This window comes from Hoplias malabaricus, chromosome 16 (assembly GCF_029633855.1).
Source record: "Hoplias malabaricus isolate fHopMal1 chromosome 16, fHopMal1.hap1, whole genome shotgun sequence".
Taxonomy (NCBI): Eukaryota; Metazoa; Chordata; class Actinopteri; order Characiformes; family Erythrinidae; genus Hoplias; species Hoplias malabaricus.
The window spans coordinates 15,593,507-15,618,302 of NC_089815.1; the positions used below are offsets into that span (position 1 = coordinate 15,593,507).

Sequence of the window (24,796 nt, forward strand, 5' to 3'; positions counted from 1 at the left end):
TTAAAAGCAAACAAAAAAGGCAGGCATATGATCAAGAAATGTGCGGTTTCCCAAAATTGCTACATGATCTTCAGATGGTCAGGTCGATGTCTCACTGAACACTAACAATTAAGATGATCAGTGCTTTTGAGTAACTGGACGAGATTTCATTGACCATTGAGCCATTACACAGATAGGGGTGGGCAATAGGATATTGCTTTTGAGATCACAAGTTTTTCTGAGAACATGGTTCGTTATACAGGGTGAATTTTTTGTCCTGTTTTAAGTGGATTTAGTGCATTGCAGTACACTAAACTGAATATATACATACACATACAGGGGTTGGATAATGAAACTGAAAAACCTGGTTTTAGACCACAATAATTTATTAGTATGGTGTAGGGCCACCTTTTGCAGCCAATACAGCGTCAATTCGTCTTGGGAATGACATATACAAGTCCTACACAGTGGTCAGAGGGATTTTAAACCATTCTTCTTGCAGAATAGTGGCCAGGTCGCTACATGATGCTGGTGGAGGAAAGCGTTTCCTGACTCGCTCCTCCAAAACAACCCAAAGTGGCTCAATAATATTTAGATCTGGTGACTGTGATCCTGGGATATGTTCAACTTCACTTTCATGTTCATCAAAGCAATCTTTCACCTGTCTTGCTGTGTGTATTGGTGCATTGTCATCCTGATACACGGCACCGCCTTCAGGATACAAGGTTCAAACCATTGGATACACATGGTCTTACTGGTGCAATGTGCAGTTAATGAAGATTGGCCACCAGCCTGGTCCAATTTAGCCATGAAACCTCCCACACTACAATGACAGGCGATTCAGTTTCATTGTCTAACCCCTGTATATATACACACACACACAAAAAATGAAAAAATGAAATTATACATGTGTCAGTTTCACAATTACAGATTCTAAGGGGATAAAGCATTCCACTGGAAATCTTATTTTCTTCCACCAGGAAAGGTCCACTGCTTGTGCCAGAGCTAGTGTTGGGTCCCGGGAACTACTTTCAATTGCTTGACATCTGAAAGATCACAGATCTGGCTGTGGGTGTTCCCCACAAAACAATCATTTTACTTCTCATCAAAAGCACAACTATGCACAAGCAACTTTTCCAGCATCTCAGGAAGATTGTCATAATCAAAATATGTAGAGGCATGTGTTTAGTTTGTTATTATCTGCTACATTTACATTACAGTGAGAATGAAAAAAAAATAATTTATATATATATATATATATATATATATAATCAACAATCTTGTGTTGATGAAACATGCAGATCTGTGGGAAAGCGCATATTTTGGTGCTGGCAAAATGTCTTTGGAAAACTGTTTTCTACAAGGTGAACTTCCAGATCTAGATTAAAACTAATCTAAAAATAACATTGCAATTTCTCTCAAAATTAGCCTGTTCAGGAAACAAACCCCATAAACTACTACTTTTGGTTAACGTCATACTTTATGTGTGAATAAAAATGGAAATATTAAATTCAACACAAGGGGCCTTGTCAGCCACTGCTTAATTCAGAAACATCTACTCAAACCTTAGAACCAGCATGTATCCTCGTTTTAAGTATATGTAATTTCTTTTTGTTTTGGGAAATCTTCCATATTGCCCACCCCTAAGACAGATATGCACAAAGAGTAAATGTGGACTGGACATGATCATTAGCCCTAAAATCCAAATCATCCATGTATTTTTAAGTAATTCCATGAAAAACCTGGAATGCTTGATTATTGACACAGATCCCTTGCTTGTGCATTGTACTGAACAGAAGAAAACAGCAAACAATACATTACATATATTTGATATAAAGACATGTCCACCACCATCACCATAACATTGGCCAATATAAAACAGGCCTATGCCTTTCACCTATAAAAAGCAAAAGAAACAAGCCTTATTTCATAGTTTTCATATAACGATTCATATTCAACTTTTATAATGGGAATAGTCTTAATCTATCTTGGCTGTGTTCTCATGAGGTCGCAATCGAATAAAAACAAACCTGCAACATCAGCATGCTTTTACATTGACTTGGCTTCAGTAACATACACTGATGCTGCAGCCATGACAGTTTTTGTTGCTACTGCTTCTGAGGCATTGATATTTACACTAAGTGGAGGAAATGTTTGTCTTATTTTTTTATTTTTTTATTTTATTTTTTTTTTTTTCTTGTTTGCTGCACTGGTGAAGTTATCCGTGAGCTTGACGAATGTGACTCACGTCAAACGGCTTGGTATGAAAATAAAGGTAAACATCCAAAGTGAACAGAAATGTTCCTGATATTTGTAAAAAGGTCTTGACCTGCGTTCATGCAAGCCCCCCAGAAAAACCCTCAAAAAGGTAATATTCTGAAATGTCCTGACCTGTATTCATAAGAGGTGCGTTCCATTGTAAGTATCAGTAGCTGTTTCTCTTCTCGTTCCTTAGGGAAACAAATAGTCACAACCACGTGTGATTCACAGCCTAAAAAAAAAACAAAAAACAACTAAACTCCATCTTCCATGACAGCCTAAACAAAGCTTTGTTTTCTTTCTCTTGCCTTAGCCACTGCATCTCAAATTTACACAGATAAAAATTTGTCTATATATGCATAAGTGATTTATAGTAGATATTTAAAAAGAAACCTAGCCCCCAAAATCCACCCCCCTCCCCCCAGTCCCCATGCCCGTTCTTTAGAAGTGCCGGGATGTAATCTCTTTTTGAATTCCTCGTCTTCCACCTAGTGTCAGAGGTATAGCATCTATGATACATTTCCTTTGGTTCCCGAGAGCTCCTGTCATTAAATCATAGCACCAGCTGGAAACATCTGTTCATGAGTAAAGTGGGTGAGGGGGTTGAAACCCAAAGAACTCCATGTTTAAAGTGCTCCTCTCTCTGTTAATGGGAAATCCTAAGACTCAGTCTTTCCGTGGCATTTCCGAAAAAAAAAAAAAAATACACACACACATCCCATCCATCTTGCCCTTAAACACACATAATGGACAAGTGCAGTGTGTATACTGCTTTTGGTTCGGCTTCATTCTAGACTCCTTTTCTTTGACGTGCCGCCAAAAATAAACAATAAAAATTTTAAAATAAAATAAGGAGGATAAAAAGCTTAAATCATCTACAAGCAACCTATCCCACATGAGCTCTAAGACATTCCAGAACTTGTCAGAGCAAAACAACAGGTCAGAGAGACTTATAACCAAACAAACAACAAAAAAGGACAAAAACCCCAAAAAACTTAAAAGAAAGGAAAAAATAAAACATTGTGAAATACAACTGAGTGCATCCACCAATCTGCAGGTAACAGATCTGTATTGCGTAGTGATGAGTGAGAGGTAACTGAATAGTACTGTAGCTTATCTGAGGTTGAAGACTTTCCTGTTTTCTATATTACTGTATAAACATTCAGCAGCTGGGTTTGGAGTATGGAAATGTAACAGAAGGAGAGAGAAAGAGAAAGAAAGAAAGAAAGAGAGAGAGAAGGAAAGAGAGAAAGAAAAGAAAGAAAGAAAAAGGCCATAAAGGGGTTCACTGACCAACAGACAAACATAATTGCTATCTTTTTTCCAACATACCAATATCAATCTATTCATTGATGATAACTAAGTAAATGCAACGGCTAATTATATGTATAAACCTGAAGATTTCAACAGCTTACAATATTATTTTTTTAGGCCTAGTCACTAATCGCAAACACAAGAATTTATGACAAGCCAAGTTGGCACTTGTTATCAAATAAACAAATTAGGAATCTGACGCTGGATCAGACCTGAGGGGGCCCTAGCACAAAACAGAACCCGTTTTTTCTAGCCTAGCTATACCTGGGGAGAAGCAGCGTCGAACCTCAGGCTAATTAATTAAGATTGTCTCAAGGCAAAGTGACAGAGGACTGGAATATCCTCATTTTTTCCATAATCACCATCTGGCACAGAGAAGTTTGGCAATTTAATACAATTTGACCAAATCATAACATCTCTCTCTTTTTTTGTCCTGAATTCTGAAGCTTCACTGTTAAGTTGTACAAAAATATAAAAACTGTAACATATATAAAAGACAGGAAAGGCAATTAAAAAAAAAAAAAAAAAAAAAAAAAACAGAAATCACTGCATCCAGTGGTGTGTGAGGTTGTTGGAGGAGTGTGGCTTGTCTTCATTTTGTTGACGTTTACGGTTCAGTTGTACGGTGAAGGTAGATGCGGTTTAAAGCGCAGATATTTCATAAATACCTAAAAGAATACTAGTATTTTCTAGTCTTCTAGCAAACTGTCCTTTGCATTTGTTTTGTTGTCTTGTATTCTATAGTTGAAAGAATTTCTAAAAAATAAAATTAAAAAAATCCCCAAGATAAAATTGTTATTCTTAGCCATTGTTCACCTTAGCAATCAGCCAAATTCAGCTGGTTCTTCCCTCCCTGTTTGTTTTGTTTTATTTTGTTTACATCCATTTCTTATTCAGTGACAGCAGCTTTCCAAGCAGCCAGAGAGCTATTAGATGCCCTCTGCACATGCTCAGTGTGATCAAAGGGATGCAAGGACAACAGGAATTCCTTCTCCCCCCACCCCACCCCCCTCCATCCCCACTGAGATCCTTCAGTCGGGCCCAGTGGTGGAAACAGACGGCTGGACCCCTTCTCCAAAGGATGAAGCTCCACCTCCTCTGCTTCCTGCCCCATTGGCTTCGACGTCCTCCTGGCTGGGAGATTCATCCTCATTCTGGCCGCGGGAAGTGACAGTGGTGGTCTCGGGCGAGGCGCTGTGGGAGACCTCCTGTGGGGCGCAGCCTGGGTGGTTCTTGCGGAAGTGCTGGTTGAGGATGGCTTGAAAGGGGAAGCTTTTTCCGCAGACATGGCAGTGGAAGGGCTTGTTGCCTGTGTGCTTGCGGATGTGATACTCCAGCTGGTCCTTGCGTGTGTACTTCTTCCCACACATGCGGCACACGAAGGGTGTGATGCCCATGTGCAGACGCATGTGTCGGTCTAGGCTACCCTTCTGGTTAAAGGACTTGCAGCAGTAGATGCAGGTGAGGCGTGGATTGTATCGGAACCAGCGGTCGCCCACCTGTTCCCGCAGGTACTCCTCATAGCCACCCATGTCAAACACAGCAGGCTCTTCTCCCTGGACATAATTAACCATAACAAAAGGTATATAACAATACAACATGCATGTCTAAAGTTACCTTGTGGCTATTGTGTCAGTCTGGATCTAATGTGTTAAAGCCTCTGGGAACCCATTATGAAATTTTGTGGGGCTTTTTTTGTGTAATTCTAAAGCACAACAAAAAAAATGACCAGTACTGCTCTCCTCTCGATGTAGAATTGGAGGTCCTAAAAATGGGTAATTCTTATGTTACTATTACCCTGACCAATCAGAAGGCTACCATAGCCACACCTCCTCTCTGCTTGTTTACCAAATCTTAGGAGCCATTACTGAACATGCTAGCTATCCAGCCATTCTCCAAACTATGGGGAGGGAGTGAAAAACACAGAACGAGCCTGAATGGATTAAGTCCGAGTACAGCAGAGACAGTAGCAACATTCAGTTGGTGTTTTTAATGTCGTATCAGTGGCAATATCAGCCACACTTTACCGGCGCACAGAGGAGAACAGCAGCGGGGAAGGCAGACACACAGTAAAGAAGAGAAAGGGCCACACTGGGCCGGCACGTACAGCAAAGTAGCTGCAGGGATAAAAGCCACACTCCGACAGCAGTTCAGACGAGTAGCAGAGGGGGGAACCACCAATTTGAGACACTCTGGAACAGTGGTCAACAACCAACCTGTCGATCGCAATAAACCATGGCTGCTTCAGTTATGTCCTTTAGGTTACTATATCTGCATTCTGTATCTGCAGTGGTTTGGGAGCTACTTAAGCAGGGACATATAAAGCTGCAGTCACACAGGGTTCGTGTCTGCAAATGCTGACACGCAAATTTGTGTCCCTGGCCAATAGTTCTGCAGCACTGTTTCTGCACTGTCTGAGCCAACACGACGGCAGAACTGACGGGTGCAGTTTCAAGACAGGAGATATTACACAAATACTTTATGCGGATTACAAATGACAGGACAAGCAATAGTCACACTAAACCCCGGTGTTCTGACGAGTTGTGCTACCGCATGAATATGTGCAACCGTAGAGTACTTTCATAAGTACAGCCGCCTAAATAAAAGGTAGGGCATTTGGATAGGCAAAAAGAAGTGTAAGCAAGAGACATGCACAGCCTAAATCCCCTTATGAAGGGAAATATAAAGGTAATTAAAGGTAACTATATTGTTTATACATTTAATTTTTTTTAACATTTATAAATAACAGTAAGCTAAGATTGTATAATGCACTGGAAGAAAACACATATCCCATGAAACACACATGAAAACATAAAAAATTGTGGGGCATGCACATGGCTGCTGTAGGACAGTTATCAGTAGCACAACATGTCAGAACACCTGTTTCCTCAGGCACCAAGTACCACAGCCAACCCTCAGCTGTACATTAATGAAGTAAACGGTTTAATTTTACGTTATTGGAGGCGATGGGGACATAAACAGCTTTGTTTATAAGTAGCCTAAGCCTGGCATTTACGCTGGTAGATCTTTCATTTATTCAGATTTTAAAAAGATTGGTGACCACTGCTCTAGAAGGTATCCAGTTCATACAATTATGTTAACATTTATATAATAATATAAATAATCACACGAAACCACACACAGACACATAAAAGACAAAAAATGTCCGTAGGTTTGTACATGAATGGCTGTATAATGCCAATGTTATCTTTTGTAAAATGACAACTGCAGGTTAAAATACAAACCCCGCAACTGCTTCTTCTCGAGGCTGTGTGGTGCCATGGTAACACAAACAGCATTCCGTTCTCCAGTGATAGAATTGTGAGTCACGCATGATCATTAGTGTTGGACCACTCCCATACCGTTCTCAGAGAGCTCTGAGGAGCATATTTTGGTCGTTTATGAGAAGAGATTGATCATATTTCTCTTTTCTGTTTTTTTATTTAAACTTTGCTGAATGTTTCATATAACACCCAAGTTTAGAATTATACAAACAAAACACACAATTTCTAAATGGGCTCCCAGGGAAAAAGTTGTGCATTTTTGTGTCATGGTATAACATACAATGAAATGCTCTGCATTTAATCCATCCGTGTCAATAAACACATGCACTCCCACACACACACATATTAGCATAATGGGGGCAGTGAGCACACACACCTAGAGTGGCGAACAGCTAGCCCCAGCACCCAGGGAGCAGCTGGGGGTTAGGTGCAATGTTGGAGATCTACTCTCCACTCTATTAGACACTTTGTTTGTCATCTTATAGTTGTTCATCAGTGGTCACTGGATGCCGCCAACATGACACTGGATGTTTTATATTGATTGACTATTCTCATTCCAGCAGTGACACAGGCACCTTAAAACTCCAGTCACCCTGCTGTTTTTGGTTCACTTGTACCAGCACAGCACACTAACACACTACCACCACTTTAGGGTCACTGCAGCTCAGAGAATGATCCACCAACCAAATAATGCCTGCTCTATGGTGGTCCTGATCATTGAAAGAAAAGGGCCATGTGCCCTTTAAGCCCACGTTCAGATTTGAAGTCAAAATAAATCAGATGAGATTAATATTTTGTGATACTCAATTTTAAGTAATCCAGAAACTTGTTACTTTATTATTATTATTATTTTAAATAAACACCAGTCACATTTGCCAATGTTGAGTTAGTCCCACTTGTGTGCATGCAGCCTCAGGGGACCTCATACATGTTCAACAACAAACATATTCACATTTTGTGCTATTTTCAGCCAACTGTTTGGTAGGTACATCCTTATGTAAAACAGGAGATCAATGTTTTGATTTTTGTTCATTATGTAGTAACACTTTGCCAGTTTATGCTATTTTCCTTCATGGGCAAAGGTGAGTTTTAATATGAAATCTATAATCTGGTCAATTCATTAGCTTCACTAAGAGATACAATGCTAAATATTTAAGCTAGTCAAGTGTGTACAGCAAAATTTTCTGGTTAATTTTTAGTAAATACATCATATATTTTTCTGGACAGCTGAATATTTTTAAAAGGTGGGCTACAGACTTCACACTTTTTTCACTTTATGGTAACTGTTGCATAATATTAAAATGGTCCTTTTCTCTTTTAAAATTTAAAACGTATATGAAGTATTAATATTTATTAACATTAAAATATTATTATTAATAATATCAACATTGAATTCCCCATCTTTAAATCATCCAAACCAAACCTCACTTGTACTTTTGTATACAATATTATCCACAAGAACAGAACAAATCAATGCACACATCAATGCAAGCTTTTGTCCTTGATGGAACTTATAATGAATGCAATGATTAATTAAATCTTTTAACTTGCCATTTACAAACTGCTTAAATCTTAGCAGTGTGATTATTTGGTTACAGGTTATTTTTTGGTTGAAAATAATGACAATCTGCATTTGCATTACTCACAGCGGTTGACGTCACATTCCCAGTTTCTATTGAACTGATACGGGACACGTTTGTTTCACGTTTGTTCTAGATGATTTGTTTGAGAAACACATTTCTCTCCCTGGGCAGCACGGTGGCGCAACAGTTAGTGTCGCAGTCACATATCTCCAGGGACCTGGAGGTTGTGGTTTCGATTCCCGCTCCAGGTGACTGTCTGTGAGGAGTTGGTGTGTTCTCCCCATGTCCGCATGGGTTTCTTCCGGGTGCTCCGGCTCCCACACTCCAAAAATACACGTTGGTAGGTGAATTGGTGACTCAAAAGTGTCCGTGTTTGTGTGAGTGAATGTGTGTGTGCCCCCTCCAGGGTGTATTCCTGCCTTGCGCCCAATGATTTCAGGTAGGCTCTGGACCCACCGCGACCCTGAATTGGATAAGCGGTTACAGATAATGAATGAATGAATGAATGAATGAATGAATTTCTCTCCCTCAGTCGGAGTTAGGGGCAAGTACTTCACGGCTCCCAAACCGAGAACTCGCTTCTCATTGGTTGTTAGTTGTTACACTCCTGGTTACTGATGTCAGTCACTTTTATTAAGCCAATGAGCAGGCACATCATGACCTGTCCATCATTCAGTGTGGCAGCCAATGGAGGCACAGTCCTTCCTACAGGGGGTTGTTTTGCAGCGGGCGCTAAGAGCAGAGCAGGTCAGAGCTGAAAGATTGGGAGTTTACAGCTCTGCTTTCAGAAAGAACTAATGTTAGCACCGTGTCCTTGTAGAACAACCAACTGGTGTTCAACCAACCAACAACCAATGAGAAGCACATTCTCTGTTTGGGAGCTGGAAAGTACCTGCCACTCCTTCTGACTGAGGGAGAGAAGCGTGTTTCTCACACAAATATTGTCTTAACAGTCTAACCTCACAAACACTAAATCACATCCTGTATTGGTTCAATACATTTGGAAAAAGAAATGGCAAAACAGCATTTACATCTTATTGTTTTCATTTCAATTTGGGATATACCTCCCATATTAACTAAGGAATACATTTTCAAATGAGAGATTACTCTTGCATTTTCCCAAATTATATCCACTATAAACCTGGTCAATATATATTAAATATAATGAGTACACTTATCTGAAGTATCAGTTGACCCAGGTAGGTTTAGGTTAAAGTACAAAATGTGTAAATTTTATCTAAAGGTTTGCTGTGAACTATATGTGCATACAAGGTGCAGATTACCAGGAGCACATTCTACCAGCTATATTTACAGTCTGCATTAAAATGCTGAGTAGCTGTCAGGTTACATCCTGCATTATGCAAAAAAAATCTCAGCTAGAGCTTATCAACATCAACCCTATGAAAGGTTAAGATTTGCAGATAAAGCAATGAAGGATCCAGACAAAAAATTTTCAAACACTAAAATCAACCAAAATATGCAAGAAAGACTTTGTTAAAATATGTTTTGTGGTTTTATGGCACAATTTGAGGAATTTTAACACAATTCATTATTCAACATTATTATTTTTCAGATGTTTTCAATGACAGTTACATCACACTTTGTTTTGAAAAAACCTAAACATTTTGTAAACATTTGTGAGTGTATATAAGAGAATCTATAATTCAAAAAAATAAACTAATTTAAATGTATATTATTTTAGAAACTTTGATTGACACTAAAACCTGGGTTTGTTTAAAATACATCATGAGAAGTATTTTGTTGTGTCTTATGGCCTCATCTTAACATTTTAATGCAGAGAACCATATCATCTCAGCTGTGTTTTGGTTTTAAAATGTACCTGAGAAGTGGGATGTCTCTGGTCGTCCACTCTTCCTGGAGACTCACTTTTGGCCCTGGGTCTCTCTGCCATCACCACCACGCTGCCTGTTGGGCTAAACCTGAAGATACGCAAAATGGTGCAATCAGTTCGTTTGTAAAAATTTGCTTTACAAATCTCTATTATAAATGAATGAATTAATGAATGAAAGAATAAATAAAATGAAAGGCACCTTGGGTATAGACACTGCTAAGATAGTCTATGTTGTTGCAGGGTTGTTGGAAATTACACAAATATACAAATGTATATGTAAATGTAATGTACAATTTGAATAATTCACTTTTTATTTTTTACATGCATAGCCTGATGCATAAGAGAACAATGCAAATATTTCTTAACCAAAAGTCTCATTTGATTAAACTCCATAATCAATACTGCATATTGTTCTGGGATTAACTCACTTTAAATGCATACATGATAACAAAGCTCACAATAACTCAAATGAAAAAAAACTTCTCAATAATATCATCCCTTGTCTGCATATAAAAAAAAATTAACTACAATAGTTAAGTAAGCGCCAAATTTATGGTGTCATTAATTCATTCATTATCTGTAACCGCCTATCCAGTTCAGGGTGGCGGTGGGTCCAGAGCCTAACAGGAATCATTGGGCGCAAGGTGGGAATACACCCTGGAGGGGGCGCCAGTCCTTCAAAGGGCATGGTGTCATTATTATTACTGATTTATATAACATTACACATACTTGGCTGCTAGAGCCTGTGTATATCAGTTGATTCTCCACAATTCTCCAAACACACACAAATATATAACATTTTGTTTCCTAAAATTAGCCAGTCATATGATTATTCTGACCATCTACACAGAGTCATGTAGTCATCCACTGTGATCAGTGGGCCAACAATGGACAATTGATTATGTCTTTCAGGGATATGCAATAAAAGGCAGCAGCAGCAGCAGGTGCTTATAGACGAACATTAAAGGATCAGATACAAGAAACAAAAATGAACACATGTGATGTGAATATAGCTTATTTTAGGGTCTCTGTAAGACATTTCTCTCAGGAAGAGCTAGTAAATTATCTGGATTAAGCAAGTTATTTGATAGTGAGTATCTGGCCTATATCATTCAAAAACATTTTATACCTTTCAGATTCGCTGAAGCTGCTGGAGGGCTGGGAGCTTTTGGCTCTGGAAGCCCCTGTGACAAAGCCCTCCTGCACCAGTGTGCTGTGTCCTGAGGTGTCGATCATCATGGTTGGCCCTTCCTCTGCCCCACTGCCTTCCTCTGCTGATGCCTGAGTCTCTGCCCCAATCCACTCTTCCATCCGCTCCGTCTTAATGCGTAGACCTTCCACCACGCGCACAGCCTCTTCCCCACCCCTCTCTTCGGCTCCTGTCTCCACGTACCACTGACCTGCTCTGTTAATGCGTAAAATTGGCTCCTTCCCTGACCCCACAGCGGACTCGGCTCCCAGGCCACTGTGTTCCACAACCTGTGGACTCATGGACTCTCCAGACGGGCTCACTTCACGTACTTCCCTGATGTCAAGAACCCCTCCAGCTGTGCCATGGGCAGTGATCACTCTAGAGCCACCGTGCCTGGGACTTAGAGAGCGGGATCCTGGGAACGTGGCTCCACCTCTTTCTGCCTCGCTCCTATGAGCCTGGCCACCTGCCAGCTCCTCTTCCACATCTGCCAAGCTTATCTTGAAGTGAATACCTTCCAAAATCTGTGTGCAGCGGTCAATGATGTGCTGCATTTGCAGGAAGCTGGCCGCTGTCAGGTAGCTGATGATGTCGGCAAGCTGTAGACACAAGCGGCCAGTGTAGCAGAATGATAGAAGCTGCTCAAACACGGACGGGTTCCTGATCACAGACAGCGACACCGTGCTCATCTCACTGAGTGACATGTGGTCCCTGAAGTATGGGGAGCTAGCGGCCAGAACCACCTTATGAGCACGGAAGCTTTGGCCTTGCACGTTGACCACGATGTCACACAGGCGGCCTTGCATGCGCAACTGGTTTAGGTGGGACAGGACAGAATTGCTGAAGTCGGGAATGTCCAACTGGATGCTCCCTGCTCGCTCCATGTGAGCTGCCTTCTTGGTACTGCTAAAAGCTGAAGGAAAAGAAAATTGTGAGGTTACAATCAAGTAAAAACAGTCTAAGTATTATTCAAAACAGGCATTATATATACATATTATATGAAGTGTTTTTATAAATTGGCCAGACAGATTCATTCAGTGGTTCTCAAACTTTTTACTTTTTCTATCACACCCTCCCTCAGATATATATATATATATATATATATATATATATATACACACACACACACACACACACATAATATATTAATATATATATAGCCCCCAAAATATGGTAATAAAACACACATGATTTTCAATCATGCAAAAATGAGCAAAGGCAGGTGCAAGGGCATAGGAGTGAGTTTGAGTTTGGTGGAGGACATTTTTGCTGAGTCAAAGCCCACCTCATAACCCAAACTAGCTATAAACTGATTCCTATGTAGATAATTATTTCATACTATTCAGTGCAGCAGTGTGCAGTTTGGGATATGGCCATAGACTAATGGTAACTTGCTGCATGTTTAGAGCTTTCTCGCAACCTGAACACGGCTAATATTAACGTTGACCAACTCTCAGATCCTCCTGTTACCCTAATAGTTATATACAAGCCGCTTTTATAACTGCAATAATAGCCATCATTATCTGTTATGCTCTTGTTACTGACCTCAAGACCAGAGCAGGTAAAAATGAACTTTATAAACCAGACTCTGACAGTAAATCGGAGGCCATTAAAGCTGATGATTGGAGCAGTTTTTTATTTGAACAGCCACATTAACGAAGGATGAAAGAAGACCCACTCTGTGTCTGACTCACAGCCAAAATGTGTTAATCTCTATGACACATTTTCAAAATAAAAGTTTGCAAATAAAAGCATATTTTGGTTCGAGCCAAACTACATTTTTCCTATTTAATGCTCTTTTATTATGTTTAAGGGCTATTAATGAATCCATTGTGAGTGGGTGTTTTTACTGAGTAAGCTTTATAGGCAAAACAGAAAGCGATTAATGCTCATTTCCTTTATATTCCTTGCGCCCCACCTGCAATACTTACATGCCCCACACTTAGAGGAATGCTGGATTTATTCATTCATCTTCTGTAACAACATTATACTCATCTGGGTCATAGTGAGTCCAAAGCCTCCATTGAATCACAAGATGCAAGGCAGAAATGAACCCTGGACAGATTTTGTAACCAAATATGGGAAAATATTTGATATTTGAGATCTTGTATTATATTATATTCTCAGTTGGAGAATAAATTTTCAGATTCCTATCTTATTTTTTTAATGTTTCATATTTTACTTTTACATTTTATTATTATTATTATTTATTTACTTTTGAACTCGATTTGGTGTGTGACATCAACTGAGAGGGGCATGGTATATATGACTGACAGCACAGCTTAGAAGGCTGCCTGTGAGAAATATGCCTATTAGAAATATGACACTTTTTATACACCATATTCAGTGGGGAAAGAAAACAGATGCTAGTGACAAAGTTCTATTTAGCAAGCTGTTATAGCAAGCTTGCACCAATCTCAAGAATGATACACTACAACATATTGTGCATTTCAACAGCTATACTTTGAAGTTTCCCCTTAGAACTTCAAATGCATCCTGGTATGCACTTCACAGTGTCAATTTGGTGTCTAAATCATCAACTAAAAATGTAATGATCAAGTCCCAGTGGATCTGCCACAATCATGTTAGTGCAAAAACACAAAACTAGAGAAATGACTACACTGGAACCAGTCATGGTGGCAAATATTGCTATACATTCATTCAAAATACAACAATAAAGAGCCCCTGTGGTAACAGACCTTCTTAACGCAAGTAATACATGTCAACTTACACAAGGTAATGGGAACTTAATGTGCGTTTATGAGCGTGAGTATTTGTTAAAAAGTGTTAAACTTAGCACAAATGTAAGGAAATTTGTGTTTGGTAGATTATTTTTTTGTTGTAACAATGCTTCTTGGCAATTTGTCTAAATGGTGCCACATTTGTAAGGAACATGCATTTGTGGGATGAGCAGTAGAGTATGTGGGTTACGCCCATGAAAAATTTTCCAAATCCTCTCTGCCAATGCCAAAGAGCTTATTCTGCCATTGACTCGTTTGGTGTTTGGTGGACTGGTGATTGAAGATTGAGGAAACAGGACATATTGGTAGTTTAACAATTTCATTTCACAAAAAGGAGCCTCAGTAGCATGTGGAAAAGCCATACACAGCTACAACAGCCTGGGACCACCTCCTCATGCTGGTCACCAGCCTGGTCACACACTGCTGTGGGATGGCATCCCATTCTTTAACCAGCATATGTCACAAGTCAACATGGTGGTGTTGGTCCCTCTGGCATGAACAGCACGCCCAAGCTGATCCCACAAGTGTTTAATGGGGTTGAGATCAGGAGCTGGCAGGCCATTCCATACTCTCCACTCCCGAATTCTGGAGGCAGTTTCTGATAAACCCCGCTATGTGGGGGCGAGCATTGTCATATTGGAGGGTAGAGTTCGGTGCCAGACTGTGGAGATATGAGATTGCCACTGGTTGCAGAATTTCATCTCTATATCTCTCTGCACTAAGATTGCCTCCAATGATGACAAGCCTCACCGCCCCAAGCTATCACACTGCCTTCACCAAAAGATGTTACTCTATCGGTGCTGCAATCAGCATACGGTTTTCCGTGTCGTCTACACATTTTGACCCTACGATCCAACTGCTGAATGCCGAATCCAGACTCATTGCTGAACATAACATTCCTCCACATGTTCAAGTTCCACTGCACGTGTTGCCGACACCAACGCAAATGGTGAAGGACAGTCATGGAATGCCTTCTGGCAGCCTGATGAGACCAGAGATTGGCTGCATGCAGTCTGTTCCGGATTGTCTGGGCAGAGAGCTGTCGGCCATATCGTTCATATGCTCACAGGTGCCCATGCTCACAGGCGCCTGATTGGCAGCATCTGGGTGTACCAGAAGCTCAAAACAAGTGTCAATAGCAACAGCAAAATAATAGGGGATTTGGCAAATTTTCATGGGCGCATCCCACATACTCAGCTTTACTTCTCATCCCACAAATGCATGTTCCTTACAAATGTGGCACAATTTAAAAGGAAAATTAACAGGCTTTCCAACAGTATAAAATTTATTGCCAAGAAGCACTGTTACAACAAATAAATAATCTACCAAACACAAATTCCCTTACATTTTGTGTTAAGTTTTGATAGCGAAGTCATTCCTACACCTAACAAAGTTACAATCAAAATGAGTTTATTCCTATTTTTGGTGCACAAATGAGTAATGAAGCATTTTTATGTAAGGTATAATTGTAATTAATGACAAACATTCTCCTGCTCTTTTGTCATTTTATGTCATTTCATATATCTTAAGTCATGGTGACCATAAATTAAGAGTTCCAGCACTAAGTCATAGCCATGGCTTACAGACCACCTCAATTGAAAATCGAACTTTGATATTGTTCCATATATCCATATGGTGTCTTTGAAACGCTAAAACACGTTTCATGTGGGAAATAAGCTGTGAATGGCTGAGCATTTCCACTTTTAAACTGCAGTTCTCCAAAGCCAGTATCAAATGGGCCAAATTCAACCAAACAGGGGTCCTAAAATCATAAATTAAAAAACCAGTCCCCCTCAATTTATTGGGTGGGGTTTCTGAGGTGTAGAACAGTGGAGGAGGGGTAAATAGAGATAGAGGCAGGAACTAATTGCATTTTCATACATACAGGCCTATTGAAAGTGGCCAAAAGTGTAGAGCTACATTTCTGGAAAGATTTTAAGCACATGGATCATATTTCCTTGGAAATAACTTCTAAATATGATGAACAGTTAAGTTTTAATTAATGCATAGATGAGGACCTTATCTTGTTGCAGCCTTGCAAAGTCATGGATGACATCTCTTTATAGTGCCTTATAAAGTTCTGTTTATGATATGTTAATTATATATCTGACATCGGGTGACCACAACTTCACTATCTTATTAACACTACTTAAGTTGTGGGCACACATTTTTTATTAAAAGTGATTTCACAAAGACAAAAGTGCACAAAAACCTGACAAGTATTTTTTTTTAATTAACGCTTTCCTTTACCTTTATAAAGCCTAGTTAGATTTATGTTAATGTCACTTACCTTCTTTAAAACCAAGCACAATTTGTTCGGCACTTTATGTTTATGGCTACTATCTGCACTTCGTCCCACTCCCAGAAATGTGTAGTTAAGAGATTAATTTGCGACTGAAGTTACCATTATCCTTTTGCATAGATTTAACGCTAAGCGATTGAGCGCTAAGTATTTTCAGGCCACTCTGAGGAAGCGTGGCCATGCTAATGACCGCCGACGCTGAGCAGCTGTGGCCGAAACGTGTGGCCCCGACTTCGGTCACTAGAGCGCGGAGCAGCGCGGTGTTTCAGACAGAGACCAGCACTCACAGCCCGGCTACAGGGAAGCGCCTCGCCCGCCACACTGCAACTCACGCCACGACACGACAAAGGTCCTTTTCGCCCCCTTTTCTGAGCACATATAGAAAGTCTTCAGCGTTTCTCCATTGCCTTATAACAGCTTAACAGTTTACTTCATCGCCCCCTGTTTGTTTCTTCCCCATTTCTCCATTCCTCTCTCTTTCTCTCCTTTCCCCCCATATGTGAAATGAGCCGACAGTGACATAAAATATTATCTTGGGAAATGTAGTTTTTAGGTGGAGACAAACATTGAAAGACTGACAAGAAAGGACTCATCTTCCCATCATGCCTCGGTTTAAGGCCACAGTAAGTGCAGGGGTGGGGGTGTAGTTTGGTTGCATTTTTGGTCTCAGCTTCATACATTTTTTGTTTTTGTCACTTTGATTAAATGTATATCTTTGCACATTTACCCACACATTCGAATACAAATGATTTACGGCCTTCGTTAGTTTAAAAACAATGAATATTCTTAATTATTTTCAAGATAAAACATGAATTAATCTGTAAATGGAGTAACCAAAATGACAAAGTCAGCATTTGGTGGAAGCATTACCGTCTCTGCTGAGTCAGGTTGACTGGTTAAAAGTTCATGCATTTTCTTGAAGAAAGGGGCTGAATTATGATGGATTTTAAAGAGTTTTACATTTGAATTCTCTCATATGCTTTCCCTCTTCAAAAGTGCAGTCTCAATGGAATAATCTAGTGTTATACAAATTTATGATTGATATGATTCCAAGCCCTTTCTGAGTATACTTCTATAAATATTCTAATAAAAAAATAATAATTAGAAAGAATTCCCTAGGAAAATATATATATATATTCTAATACCCTAAAACTTAGACGTCTTAGTTATAAGAAGAGAGAGAAGAAACACCTTTATTGATTGAAGTTGCTTAATCTTTACATTCATTCAGTTCAGACAAAGATCTATAAACATTTGATGAATCCCATCTCTATCTAAATTTACCCCTGTGCTGCTTGAAACTTGAAAGCTCACCCAGCAAGTTGGTACCTTAGATGTATGACATCAGAAACCCTAGCTGACTGATTTCCACATTTGACAATGTTTTAAGTATACTACAGTGTCAAAGTGTAAATGAATGGCTATGGTGTACACTGCTTATTTTGCTAATTATATGATACCTTTTATAGCATAGAAAAAATACTCCACGTATATACACACACACACACACACACACACAAATACACGTAGTTTTGGCCAAAATAACATTGTGACAGTTAGTGACATACTATATATTAATAGGAACAATAAAAAATAAGATTTTAAAAGATATTTATTTGAGCAGTAAGGGCTTAGAGTTTGAAACAGAAAAAAATAATATGTGTTTGTTTAACCAATTCCAAATATCTCCTCAAACAATCTAATATTGTCTGAGGTTATCATCCAATGCCTAGTTTTAACTAGGTATAATAAATTCATTATATTAAATCAAGTGTGCAGTTGATCTATACAATCAAGGAGAATATCTGGAAATAAATGTTGATCTTCACATTAGCTGACATCTGTTTTTAGACAGGAAAGATCATTTTACTGTATTTATGTTTTTGTATTTATTGCAATAATATACCATTCATATAAAAACTAATTGTTTTACAATATTTATGTTTTTATATGTCATTTTATGCAACCTAAAAGCACTATGCCCACTGAGGATATAAATTATTTAAAATAATATTTAGGTTAATAAAAAATACTGTATGTGTAGGTGAAGATTTTGCACAGTACTGTATGCGTTTCATGATATTCTGACAAAGACACAATGCTCTAGAGGTGGCCATGTAAAATATGACAAAATAATGTCATATTGCAAAAACTATCTATATAGAGTATAGATAGGCATATACAGCATATACAGGCATATACAGTAATTGGTAGTTCTGGGTGGGTCATGACACACCAATAAAGAGACTGCAGTAAATTACATGCAAGTATAATAAATATATTATTATATATTATTATATAAATAAAAATAAAAATAAATATACATTATTATATAAATAAACTGTAATAAAAGAATAAAATGCATTATAAAGATGCAGATATTTTAGCACAGTAGCATGTCATAAAGTATTCTATCCCTCTGGATAGAATATAAAGACCATCACCATGCCTCACTTGTTCTATTATAATGTACAAACACCAAGCCTCACATTGTAATGTGTTTTGTGATGCAAATAGCATTTTAAATTTACAATCGTCTACACTTACAGCTGTTAGGGGTGAATTTCCAGGGTGTGGAAATTTTGGAGCTGTAGATTTCAGTTCCATTGTCTCCATTGCACTTCTATGCTGTTGTCTTGAAGAAACTACAGAAATATTAAGAGCTCTTTAATTTCCACATGTACTAAATAGTGCTCCAGCTCTCTACGGAATGCAGGTCTAATGCACCACTGCAGCGGGTTTTGCACCAGTCTGGCATGCATATTGAGCACAGTTATTTTATACTCATCTGGTCCAGAGCTTCCCATTTCATGTTTTTGTAAAGAGATTATACAAGCCATAAATGCACAATTGCACCTCTGTGTCCACAACAGGTGCACCTTAATCATAATTTACAAGGTTTTGTATATAGTTTGTTCTAATGCACAAATTAATGTTTATTTATCCAGGAACACACCACGAAGGAGGCACTAATCTTTCCCAGGGTGACTTTATTATGAAAATAAATTAATAAAATATATAATAATAATAATAGTAATAATAATAATATTAGCATTGACCCACAGCTTTCATATATTTTTATTAATATTTACATTTGCCATTTAAATATTTTTATTTATTTATTTATTGACTACTGAATTGCCAGTGTTGATATTGGATAAAAATGAAGACAGAAATCACAAATTGTTTACACATTTTTAGAACATTTCATCTGCGACGTTTGAGGAGTATTCGGGTAATAACTAGCCTGGACTAGAAAGCTTAAGGTTTAACTTTGAAACTGATGGTAGCACCATGCATGAATAAAGAAGGCAAAGCAGCCCTGCCTCAGCATGTCTCTGCTCTTTAGTTCTATACATAAACATAATTGGCAAGTATTTGAAATACTCTTTTCCAACAGGAGGACACAGGGCTGTGGCTTAGTACGGTGTCCCAGAGAGACAAAACACAACCTTCATTACTTTAGCAGGCAGACAAAGATCAAAATAAAACATCAAGCAAAAACAACAGAAGGGAATACAAAAAGATAAAATCTAAAGTTGAGATGACAACAGGGGAAAAAAGCACAAGGACATGACACATGTCATGGCTAAATTTGACCAGCCTGGTGGCCAAACTTCATTAAATGCATATTGCACCTGTAAGAGCAGAGTGTGAAGGTTCAATTAGCAGGGTAAGAGCACAGTTTTGCTCAAAATATTGCAATGCACACAACATTATGCGTGACATACCAGAGTTCAAAAGAGGACAAATTGTTGGTGCAGGTTGTATGCACCAATACACACAGCAAGACTGGTGAAAGATTGGTTTGATGAACATGAAAGTGAAGTTGAACATCTCCCATGGCCTGCACAGTCACCAGATCTAAATATTATTGAGCCACTTTGGGGTGTTTTGGAGGAGCGTGTCAGGAAACGTTTTTCTCCACCAGCATCACGTAGTGACCTGGCCACTATTCTGCAAGAAGAATGGCTTAAAATCCCTCTGACCACTGTGCAGGACTGGTATGTCATTCCCAAGACGAATTGATGCTGTACTGGCCGCAAAAGGCCATGTGTGTATGCTAAATGAGCATGTCTACCAAAGGAAACAAAAACAAAGCAGGAAAACAGGGCAAAAGTGTGACTGGAGCCCCCTCCTATACGCACAACTCCCAGGGCTGGTGAAGGAGAGGAGACCAGAAACCAAGACAAAGAAAAAAGACAGGACAGAAGCTCAGACAAGGGACTGAAAAGGTGACTTGAGACATAATTGGACTAGATACAGGAGACAACACTGGACTTGATCAGACTGCACTGAGGAAAGGGACTTGAGATTGGACTGAGGGCAGGACACCTGACTGGAACAGAGGCGTGAGACTGAACCTGAGATAAGACAGGAGCCCGACAAAGGGGACCAATGGGGAGACGTAACTCAAGACCAGACAGAGGACTTGACACCAGGCAGGGATGTATATTGGACAAATGACTGACCGGGGGAGCAAAAGGAGATGAAACACTGGATTGGAGAGGAGATGGTATAGAGGCAGGAAACTGAACTGTATTAGGCAGGGGAACAGGGACGAGAGCATTAACAGGAACAGACATGGTGACAGGAACAGGGATAGAGATCAAGGTGGAAACAGGCACAGGGACCAAAACAGGTACAGGCAGGTGTACAAAAACCTAACATGTCAGAGTGCCAAAGACTAGTAAGAGTCTGTGGCATTGTCTGTTGAAACAGCCCAGGCACAGTTCTAGGAGTCAGTCTAGAAGTCCTAGAAGCTGACTCACGGACACAAGCAGAAGCCACAGTCACGGGAACAGAAGCGGCTTGGGTTGCCGCCATCACTGATACCTGAAGCACCGGGGGTCACTGCCACTGAAAATCTATCCTACCCATCGAAATGTCCTACCAAGGTCTACTGCGCATGCGCATATCACTTTTATGACTTCTGGTGTTTCAGCATAACGCCCATAATTTTAGGCTATGTGTGGTCTGTTCTCTATCCCACGTACAGTACTAATGCAGGTACTGTACACACACACATTCTGATAAGGCAGCGCACTGTGGTAGGACACTGACAATAGGACAGAAAAGCGGCAAGGGTTATTGCCGCAGTCTCTGGAGGAGGAGCGGGTGGCAGTCCTGGAACGACGTCCACAGAGGCAGGAGGCCCTGCATTTAAGTCCACGGAGGGGCTTGGGCTGCTAGAAGAGCACGTGCTGGAGCAGTTGAGGGTTCGGCAGCTCCAATGGGCACATTCATGAGGAAATCCGATACGTTCGTAGACCAAGAATCCTCATGAAGTGCGCCCGTTAGCCTCACGTCCTCTGCTCTGAGGCTAACAGCACCAGCCCTTGAAGGGGCAGTCTCCAGCACGTTGCCTTCACCGGTTGTGCCTCCAAAACATACCGACAGGTGTGCCAGGATCTGAACAGAGTCCAGCGAATACCACACCTGGCCCATGGGTTTCCTGCTACGTCCATTGATGGTCTGGTGTTCTGTCATAGTTGGAGGGAAAACGAGGAGGTGGACGTAAACACAAGGAATGTTTTTTAACAAAACAAAAGCACAAACATTAAATACACATGCGCTTCAAACATGATCTAGAACCAAACACAAACAGGAAACAACAATGAACTGGTATAGACATATATAAAACCACTCAGACACAAAAACATCCATCTATACATAACACCAGACAAGGGAGTACTGAAACCGAAGGGGTGTATAATGAGGGCAGGACCACAAAAGAAGGCACAGGTGTGAACACTAATGACAGGGCAGGGCTAAGATGGAGCTAAGGGAGGAGACAGGAATCAAAACAAAAACAGAACCAAAAAACCAAAGTAGAACCAAAAAAAAAAAAAAAAGCAGAAAAACAAGAAACAGAGCAAAAGTGTGACATACAGGAGCTATGCTGCATTGAAATCAAGAAGACAGAAATTATGATATTTCAGACACATACCACATTAGGTTTGTAGTACATATTTTAAGTAACAGCTTCTAATATTTTAGGAAGTCTTTGAGATCTGGCAAGCCCAGCTGGGAGTATTTAATGAATGCTAATATATGAATGAAGATTGGTTTAAAATCAGCTCAGTCAGCTCTTGAAATTGTCATACTGGGAGCAGAACCAACAAGCAAGACAGACTTGCAGACAGATCATTTTAAATGAAGAAAAGTCAGTATTGTTCCACTATATTATATCCACTAGCAGCCTTAATAAGTCTTTTCTTTCTTTTCTTTTCTTTTCTTTTCTTTTCTTTTCTTTCTTTTCTTTTAATTTATTTAGTAAGTAAGACCAAATATTTTCAGAATTTATATCTGGATTCTGACCAGAACAAAATCAGAACATAGTGAGTTTTTCTTAAAACACTTCTTGGTGGACTTTGTGGAATGAGGAATGTCTTGTTGGTTAATAACATTGGGTTGTTCTATTTTAGAAAACAAATTTGGAAGCACATTTACCATTTTGGGTTTGGTCCAGGGAAGTGTATATAATATGCAAAAATTAATGTAATAATTAATATACAACCGATTTCCCTGACGTTTTATCATGTTGCAGATTGAGCTGTGTTTCATACATCATCCAGAGGGTGGCGATCTCGTAACAGAAATACACAATACGTCCCCTTTTCTTTGCCTTGGTAGTTTATTAGCAAAACATTTGTAATTTTCTTATTATTATTATAAATATTGATATTTTAAATTCACTATTGTTTCAATCATTTCAGCAAATAAATTCTTAAAATTGTTCAGCTATAAATGCCAATACAGTATATTTCAACATATCTGCCTGTTCTGAAATTTATAGTCATATTCATATAAATGTTTTCATTTTCATTACATGTGAATCTTTGTGAATATATATATATATATAAAATAAGACCAATATACTTAAGACCAATACAAAAAAGGATTTTTAGAAATGCTGGCCAAAATTTGGTTAGCAGCAGGTGTGCTTGAAGCATGAAGTGCTCTAAAACTTCCTGGTAGATGCCTGCTTTGACCTTGGACCTCAGAAAACACAGTGGACCAACACCAGCAGATGACATGGCACCTCAAACCATCACTGACTGTGGAAACTTTACACTGGACCTCAAGCAACATGGACTCTGTGCCTCTCTTCTCTTCCTTCAGACTCTGGGACCTTGATTTCCAAAGGAAATGCAAAATTTCCACTAAGCAGCAGTCCAGTTATTTTTGGAAGAGAGATGCTTCTGACTCTTGTTCAAGAGTGGCTTGACACAAGGAATACGACAGTATACTGCGACTATAATATACAAGTACTGAAATTAATCAACTTTTTCATGATATTCTAATTTTATGACCAGCACCTATATAAAACAAATAACATTATTCCATTATTCTGTGTGTGAATGTGTTGTAACTTTTTTCAAATCTCTCCTTGTGGCAGTCCATATAATTTGAGGTTATCATCCAATACCTAGTTTTACCGGTTATAAATAATGATTTTTAATAATGTGTGCTGTTGATTTAACAAATTCGTGCAATCAAGGAGAATCTGAACAAAACATTGTTCTTCAGACTCACTCACACCTATCTATCTATCTATCTATCTATCGTTATACTTATATAGCACCTTTCTAGATACCCAAGGACGCTTTACAATCCACATTGCTCAGAACACTCCATCCACACACACACGACCGTCCACTTGGAGGACTGCATCGGGCACTAGGAATTCACCCTGAATGCCAATCCATATCTGGGCATACACACATTCACACACACCCCAAAACATTTTTTATTAAAGAAGCCAATTCACCTCCCCTCCATGTTTTTGGACTGTGGGAGGAAACCTACACAGACACAGGGAGAACATGGAAACCCCACCCAGATGGGACTTGAACCCAAGACCCCAGCACTTAGAGGCAAATGTGCTAACCACTAAGCCACCGTGCCACCATAAATAATACTTCATAGAAAATTTTAAATATTTTATATTTGTTATTTGTTTTATATTATTTTTTTTGTATTTACTGTGATTACATATAGCTTTATACAAGCATCATGCTTACTGAGAAGTTTAAATATGTTTCATTATCTTAGGTGCCTAAGACCTCTGCACAGTGTATATATATATATATGTGTGTGTGTGTGTGTGTGTGTGTGTGTGTGTAAGATATTAGGAATGCAAAGCTTTTTGATTCATTCATTCATTCATTATCTGTAACCGCTTATCCAATTCAGGGTCGCGGTGGGTCCAGAGCCTACCTGGAATCATTGGGCGCAAGGTGGGGAATACACCCTGGAGGGGGCGCCAGTCCTTCACAAGGCAACA

The 24,796-nt window shown here is 39.3% G+C and overlaps 1 protein-coding gene across 2 annotated transcripts; it reads right to left on the reverse strand.

Moving 5' to 3' along the window:
- Positions 1-2,188: 2,188 nt before the first annotated feature.
- Positions 2,189-16,853, reverse strand: zbtb37 (zinc finger and BTB domain containing 37). Of its 2 annotated transcripts, none has more exons than XM_066648339.1 (4): positions 16,495-16,853; positions 11,401-12,376; positions 10,260-10,359; positions 2,189-2,470 (listed from the first exon to the last, which is right to left on the reverse strand). In XM_066648339.1, the coding sequence occupies exons 2-4, from the start codon at positions 12,345-12,347 to the stop codon at positions 2,447-2,449; spliced, it is 1,071 nt and encodes a 356-aa protein (XP_066504436.1). In that variant the 5' UTR covers positions 12,348-12,376; positions 16,495-16,853; the 3' UTR covers positions 2,189-2,446. The 2 variants fall into 2 exon arrangements, with proteins under 2 accessions (XP_066504436.1, XP_066504435.1); XM_066648338.1 differs by lacking the exon at positions 2,189-2,470 and adding an exon at positions 4,584-5,108.
- Between the last annotated feature and the right edge of the window lie 7,943 nt (positions 16,854-24,796).

What these genes read in the sequence shown, in the direction of transcription:
- zbtb37 (XM_066648338.1), bottom strand. Translation starts at nt 12,347, where the DNA reads ATGGAGCGAGCAGGGAGCATCCAGTTGGACATTCCCGACTTCAGCAAT. An exon ending in AGCTTCAGCGAATCTGAAAG is followed by an intron (nt 10,360 to 11,400) that starts GTATAAAATGTT and finishes GCGTATCTTCAG; the next exon opens with GTTTAGCCCAACAGGCAGCG. An exon ending in AGAGACATCCCACTTCTCAG is followed by an intron (nt 5,109 to 10,259) that starts GTACATTTTAAA and finishes AATTATGTCCAG; the next exon opens with GGAGAAGAGCCTGCTGTGTT.